Source organism: Morone saxatilis, unplaced genomic scaffold (assembly GCF_004916995.1).
Source record: "Morone saxatilis isolate NCDOM2014 unplaced genomic scaffold, NCSU_SB_2.0 Contig17, whole genome shotgun sequence".
In the NCBI taxonomy this organism is placed as follows: Eukaryota; Metazoa; Chordata; class Actinopteri; family Moronidae; genus Morone; species Morone saxatilis.
The window spans coordinates 14,704,304-14,711,877 of NW_023339729.1; the positions used below are offsets into that span (position 1 = coordinate 14,704,304).

Sequence of the window (7,574 nt, forward strand, 5' to 3'; positions counted from 1 at the left end):
GTGCACCTTTGAGTGAGTGTTTGTGAGCATGTATCTGTCCATCTGGATGTGTTGAGCTAACGCATTTGGCTCTTCCCTTTGTAGATGCAACAACCGTACCCAGTGTGCAGTGGTGGCTGGGCCTGACGTCTTCCCTGACCCCTGCCCCGGCACATACAAATACTTGGAGGTCCAATATGAATGTGTCCCATACAGTAAGTACCCTTTTTTTTTTTTTTTTTACAGAATTTATATATTTTTTTTTACATCTTATCTCTTTAATTGCACTGTTACAAATAATATATTTTAGTATGCTGCATCTTTTGTTCAGTAACATTATTCATTCACATGTTGTGAATCTCAGGGAAAGGTGTCTGAAATATTTCAGTCTTTAAATTAAATTTTAAGATTTCATTACATATTTGTTGATACATTTGTGAAAGATTAGTGATTGTGAAAAGCCTGCAGTGTTTCATACAGACTTATCAACAAAAACATGCAGTTTGAATCCAAAATGAACATCAGTAATTTGAGTTCAAGTAAATATTGGAAACTATGATGACACTCACTGGGAAAGTCCGAGGGAGGACGGATGAGAAAGGGTTGGGGTTAGGATGGGCTCCAGTGATGACAGATGGTGATATGACCTTTGACCATGTGAAAACAGACTCGGAGGTCGTATGTACTGTAGTGAAACATTCATGGCTGCAAAGATATCCTGTGAGATAGATAAATGTGATTTTTTGTTTAGTTTTCCCTAAAATCTAGGTTACAGCTCACTGCATAGTAAATGCATAAGGGTTCAGGGTGGAGACTTTAGTGGATTGAAGACATCTATTTGTCCTTGATATTTATTTCATACTACATTCCAGTTTAAATGCAACTGCCTTGTCTGTTTTATGAAAGAGGATAAATCTAAAGTGATTCTCTCAGTTACTTTTCCATCACAAAAGGCATTCCAGTTTAATTTATTCACATGGCAGTTATATTTGATTTTGGCCACATGATGTGGTCGAATACCAGAAGAAAACTTCAAATTGTTATGTGAAAAATAAAACAAAAAAAACAATTCGAAATACCCACATTATAGCACATTTAAAATTCAATGACAGACAACGTATTACTCAATAAATAAAAAAAAATAAAAGAGTACAGGCACTGAACAGAATAGAAAAAATACAACTTTCTTACTTACGTTTGTGGCAGATTTCAAATGCAACTTTCAGATGAAAGTAGGCAATAATCAGTTTTTGTGATAAGCATACTGTTGAACTGAATATGTCATACTACTCCATATTGTTTGATTGATGGTTTCCTTTGTAAAGCTCTGATAAATGTAGATTCCAAAAGCAATGTGGGTGTTGTGAAATGAAAATGTGTCCATTTTCGTACACATGAAGTGCTGTATATCTTATTGTTGACATGTTTTCCTGCTGCAAATATCTCTGCGGTGGAAGTCATAAAAGAAAGGAGGACGCACATAGTTGGAGTTTAGATAAGATGTAGTTCGGATTTATTTAAAGCCAAAAAAGTCCATCTCCAAATTCCATTTACTGTTGTCTGTAATCTTGTTTTTGCCAAAAAAAAAAAAAAAAGTGGTTTGAGCCTTTAAATAAGTAAAGTGAAATGAGGAAACTGCTCAAGTTACTGACAGTTCTTTTTAAGAACTGTCAATAACGGTCTTGGTTTTGTTTTGTTTTGTTCGATTTATTTTGTTTTGTAGTAGACATACAACATTAATGTGTGTGTTGAACATCCTCATTATTATGTGTGTCTGCTGTTTTTAAGTTTACTTGTTTTCCTACTAGTGTGGGGGCCGGGCCCAGTGTCCACTTCTTTATGATAATTCATGTCATGGCACATTATAAAAGGTAATTGTATTCGTCACTAATACAAGCATTTTATATCCCTGTAAAAATCGGTAAATTGGCTTCTTCTTAAGCAGAATTAGTTTTGTGTGTATTAGTAACTTTTGAGTCAGAATATTCAACTTTTTTCATTGTCCTGTGCGTGTCAGTCTGTCACACAGATTATTGATTGGAACCAATATTTTGAAACTTAAGTTTTAATGCTTATTTCCTCTAAAGTGCTGCAGAAATCTTTGTCTAACATGGTTTGAGTGTAAAGGCTTGGCACCGCGGCCCATACAGACGGCCAAGGTGATCTCTCACACTGAAGCATTCAATTATGTCTGGGTAAACGGCTCTTGCCTGGCGTCTAGAATGACCAGCAGATTAAATAATAGGACTATCAGAGCCCTCTCTGGAGCAGATGGAAACACAACCTGATACCTGCTTAATGCCCCACCGAGTACGCGCACACACACTCACAAAACACACACTCATGCGTACATAAAAATGGTGTGTGTGTCAGTGTGTGTTTTCACTCTTGTCTCATCCATTCATTTGAAACTCGTCTGCTTGTTCTGTCTTTATCATTGTTATAACTGCACGTTGGCTTGAAAATACCGCGCTCCTTATTTCGCAGATTAATCACTGTAAAGATCAGTAGCTGAGGAACAACTGAGTGCAAAGGGAGATGAGTTGCGTGCTGATCTGATAAACAATGGGTCCAGCAGGGTAACGTTTCCCCCCCGCAAAAATAGACAAAGTCTGAAACCAAAGTCATTAGAGAGCTCAGCTAACAGAAGGAGGGATATAGAGAGGGAGAGATGAAGTATTAAAGAAAAAGATAGAGGAGGAGGAGGAGGAGAGATATGGAGCATTGTAGAGAGACATAGAGAGAGAGCCTTTGACAGTACATTAGCAGTTTCCGTGTACTGACTAAGTGTTCAGGCTGGATCAGGTAGCGCTCTGATACACTACCTGGCTCCTGTGGGTGTGTTTAGCCATGAGAAATGTTGCACAACGTTGCAGAGAAAAATATGTTGTATGAAGGTGAAACAAACCCTAGGATACCATGACTCCACGATTTTACATTTTGTCTGAGAATTCCTCAAGCTTTACATGGCAAGAGTCTTATATCGCGTCCTTCAAATATTTATGAAATCAATTTTCTTCGAAAGGCGTAATAATGCCTGAACCTTGGACAAAGATATTCCTGTTCGCTGACATTCAGGCCGGAGATCCAGCCGTCTACGATCAAGCTGCCGTGCTTGACATAGCAAATCAATGCTGTCAGCTGCGTTGTTGTGAAAGATACGTTTTGTAAGACATTAAGCGGTGATGTATCTCGAAAATGTTGCCATAAATCAAGATGGATCAATAAAGCAGCCTTGTTTTCGGAAATATATGACAGTGTACTCAAACTGTCGCATTCTTAAAACACTCAGAAGCTGCAACTTTAACAAATCCGCATATTTACATTCGAAAGGCAGGGTTGGTTTTAGTGCACTCAAATGGCTATAACATCAAGGGACATCTGTAACTCAAGGTTGTCTCTCGACATTAAGCACACTGCTGGTTGCTGAGTGTAAACACCTGACCCCTAGCGATCACCTCTGAGACCAGGTGTCGCTAATCAGAAACTGATTGCACGGAAAGAAAATGAGCTGGGCCCCGAAGAGACACCACTTCATATCGTGGATGTGCTTCTCCTGAGCGCTGATGTTGGAGTAGAGCTGTTATGTCTCCCACTACATAGATATTGTAAACAAATCTCAAAGTGGGTTGTAAAACAGGTAATTAAATTATGTTCGGTTCAGTTTTCAGGGAAATTTTGCCCCTCCATCGCCCCTCCTTTTTTTTTTCTTGAGGATTTTTGGCTTGCTCTACCTTCACAGCTCTTCATCTCTCCTCCCTCCACTGCAGGTTTTTGGCTGTTTTCCAAAGCTAAAAATCAAGTGCTCTCTTGATTTCTCTCTCTGGCTCTCTGTGGTACAAGTGTGTGGCAGTTATGTGCCAAACTAGCCAGCTAGCTTTGGCAGTAATTAGCCACCTGTGTATACTTGCTCATAGCACTGCAGGCAGACTATAAATATCCATACATTAGCACACTACTGTACAAATTGCTTCTCCAAGGCAGGCCTCACACACGGATACATTTAATCTCTGCAAAATCGCTATGTTGCAGAAAAAGATGTATGATGATGTGTATTGTTTCATTCATGGTCATCCATTAAAAAAAAAATCCGTGAACACTTGGGATTATGTCTATCTATTTCCTCATCTTCATGCAGTAGACCCTGGCTCTCCAACTGCCGCTATGAAGCAATTAGCCTACTACCACATTTAGTGTATTAATCAGAAAAGCCAGTGATATGTTATGCAACACCCATGCAGTCTATTTTAGACAATATAACTTGGCTCAGTAGGAAAGCTAATTAAAAGATAAAATCACCTTCTTGTTTGTCCAATTAAAGACTTCTGTCAGATTGGACCCTTGGAATAACTTCATCATGATAACATGAGAAGAGCTGTAGCCTATGTGTGTGAGCATGTGTGCGTGTGTGTTGTCGTGGAAACAATTGCGTGCATGTCTCTGTATGCGCATGTACAGTGTTCTGTATGTGTGTGTTTGGGTGTACACATATGCAGGCGATTTTGTGTTTTCCAGAGAGAGCGAGGGAAGATGGAAAGGAACCAAAGAGACAGACGGAGAGAGAGACAGAGTGAAGGAGCGAGAGCAAACGATAGCTGAAACAGAGATAGAGAGAAATAGGTTAGACGAGGCCAGCAGACGAGGAACAGAAAGAACGAATTAACTGATAAAAGACACAGTGTGAGAGGTGGACAGGGTTTCGGTTAGGGGGGGAAGTGGTGGAAATACAGGGGACGTAACGGAGAGGATGAACGGGGAGAAAGGCACAGCATGAAATGACGCGAGAGAATGGCAGGTGAGAGATGAGAGGACAGAGAGGAAGAATAGAATAATGGAGAGAGGAAGTAGAAAACGTCTGTGTCCACAAATGACCTTGGGCTTTAGCCGGCTGAGCTGATTGGAGATCAGAGATAATAGTGGTAAGGCTGCTGTCGCCACTCGTCTGCAGGAGCACGCACGCGCCCCCACGCATACACAGATATTACACACACCCATGAGCACACACACACACACACACACACGCACACTGTCTTTCCTCCTAGACGAATACCTCCTTAATAAACCATATGCTTTCAATAAAAATGCTAATTATCTTTACACTGCAGCACAGTTAGGTTAACACTGCTTATATGTGTGTGTGTGTGTGTGTGTGTGTGTGTGAAATAGAAATGGTAAGACAGAGGGGAAAAGATAGAGAATGCATCCAAGGTACAGTGTCAGACCTGTTCATGTGATTAAAGACATTTTGAAAAATTGAAAAGATAATAACGCAGATATTAATGAATATTTAGATGATTTTTTAATGAATGTGAAACTAGACAGGCGATACGTTCTCGCATAGCAGAGCATTGCTGTTATTGTATTACTGTTCTGCTATTGTTTTCTAATATTCAATATTCAAAGCCTTGCTAGGAATAAATGAGCTGTGTTTTTCTGTAGCTGCAGAACTAACTAACTTCAGTAGTGCTGTCTAAGTGGTTTTGAAAATGATCAGTCAAAAATACCTAATAGATAAAAACACGTTACACCTTTGCAGAATTCAATTATGAGTTACATTGAGATAAAGATTGAGAGAAGATGCTTTCTTGTTGATGTTTTCTTGGAAACGCAGACGTTTTCTGGCAAGCTGTCGTGGTCCATGTTTCCCTCATTTTTCTCATAGCCCCCTCGATGCTGAATTAACAGTAGCACAAAAGACTTCTCATCTCATGCATCGTCTTACATGCTCGAGCTAACCTTGATAAAATGTTTCGACAAATGTTTCACCAACTTGTATTCACTTTGTTAAATCTGCGCTGAAGGATGAATGACTGTGATGCGTGAAAAACATTCATTTCTTACTCTTGTCACGGAGATTAAAAACAGAGATGCCTTCGAAAAAATTATATTGCAACAAGGTCACCAGCAGAGTAATCCGCTAATCTAGTGAAACAACAAGCAGCAATACAAATTGAATGACATTTGTTTGACATTTTGTGTGCCATTTGGTATACTTGTTGCTGCCACACTTTTTCATTTGAAATCTATTAGCTGCTGGCAACCTTGAACTCTGCATGTTTTCCTTTGTGTCTGTGAGGCTGTATAAGAGACTCAAGTGATGTGAAGTGATTGTTGTTTGGTGTCATTAATCCCCATCTCTTCAACCACAATTGTGTCTTTTTGTATTGTTTAACTATGTGTGTGTGTGTGTGTGTGCAAGCATGTGTGTGCGTTTCTTACATCAATATCTGTCGTTCCATCGCACACAAACACACACACACCACCCTGCACAGACACACTATCTGCTTTCTTTTCCAGCTTTTCACACAGGGGAACCGCTTCCTTGTGGTGAACCATTTTATATCTTCTCTCGTAATGGCACACTCACACACAAACGCACGCACACACACACACTTGTTTTAGGTTTAATACGATCTCCTTTCAGAGATTGCTTATTTATCGTGAGTTTTGCTAAGCCGCAGTAGTTACCATGCATTTTTCATGAGCCTACGATTTAATGTTTTTTTGTGTGTGGGCGTACATGTGTGTGTTTCTGTGTGTCGCATGTGTTTGTGTATGTCTTGTGGTTAGTGATGAGTTTTGGCTTTAACGTGTTAAAGAATTTATGCATGCACTTGAGCTATATATAAACATGTGCCATCAGGAAGTCCTTCCAAATGTTTTTCCTTTGAGGACTCAGCCTCTCTCCTCTTCTCTCCTCTTCTCCTCCATTCCTCCTCCTCTCCTCTCCTCGTTTCTTTTCTCCAGGGACCAGTTCCATTGAGCAGGTCTCTAACAGTCTTGAAAGACACAAGGGCACTGCCTGCAGGATTAGGTTTCTGCCATGTTCACATTCCACTCGGTCCCCCTGGGAGAAAGGTGGAATGGAATTCATATGTTTAAGAGGTTTTGAGCAAGTGCACACATTTCATTGCGGGGCGACATGAACAACCCTCCCTCGAAGCTCTAAAGATAAAGCTTTGAATATAATAGACAGGGAATTGGTGTTGGGGTTGAAGCAAACTGGTGCATTCAGTATGCTCCCACCTCCACACACCGATGATTGCACACTCATACACAGAGTCACACAGAGTAGGTGACATACACAAAGCATTTGCTCACCCACTGTGCATCAGAAAGCATTTTAATGTAGCAGTTTTGGCTGGTCCACTGAAATGTTATCCCAGTAATCAAATCAATTTTCTGGTTTTCATTGCTCTGTTGCTATTAGCATACATTATAGAGCTCATTCTCTCAGGTCATTTTCTATTGCTGTATTTTGTCCTGCGGGACGGAACCACAAAGGATGGACTATGAATTTGTGTTCGTGTTTTTCCATGTTGTGTCATGTTCTTTTGTGTTTCTCAGTATCTCTCTCTTAGTATCCCTCTCCCCCTCTGTGTCTGCATGGCACATGTGTGTCTGTACCTCCATATGTGTGTGCGTGTGTGTGACATATGTGAGATGCATTACTGTCAGATAGCTTCCCCGTTGCAATGCAGTCTCCTCAGACGCTTACGTAATGTTATTACCAATCACACATGGAGAGCATCCTGGCACTCTCACAAGGTTAGGATGAAATATGAGAACGATTATGGAGATCTGAGATTGTATTA

General features: G+C 40.2%; 1 protein-coding gene across 1 annotated transcript in view; it reads left to right on the forward strand.

Annotated features, from left to right (window-relative positions):
• Window positions 1–7,574, forward strand: part of adgrl3.1 (adhesion G protein-coupled receptor L3.1) — a 113,193-nt gene that overhangs the window by 50,541 nt on the left and 55,078 nt on the right. Inside the window, exon 5 of the mRNA XM_035659666.1 lies at window positions 85–194. Within this exon, the coding sequence (XP_035515559.1) occupies window positions 85–194 (110 nt within the window). The remainder of the gene's footprint in view (window positions 1–84; window positions 195–7,574) is intronic.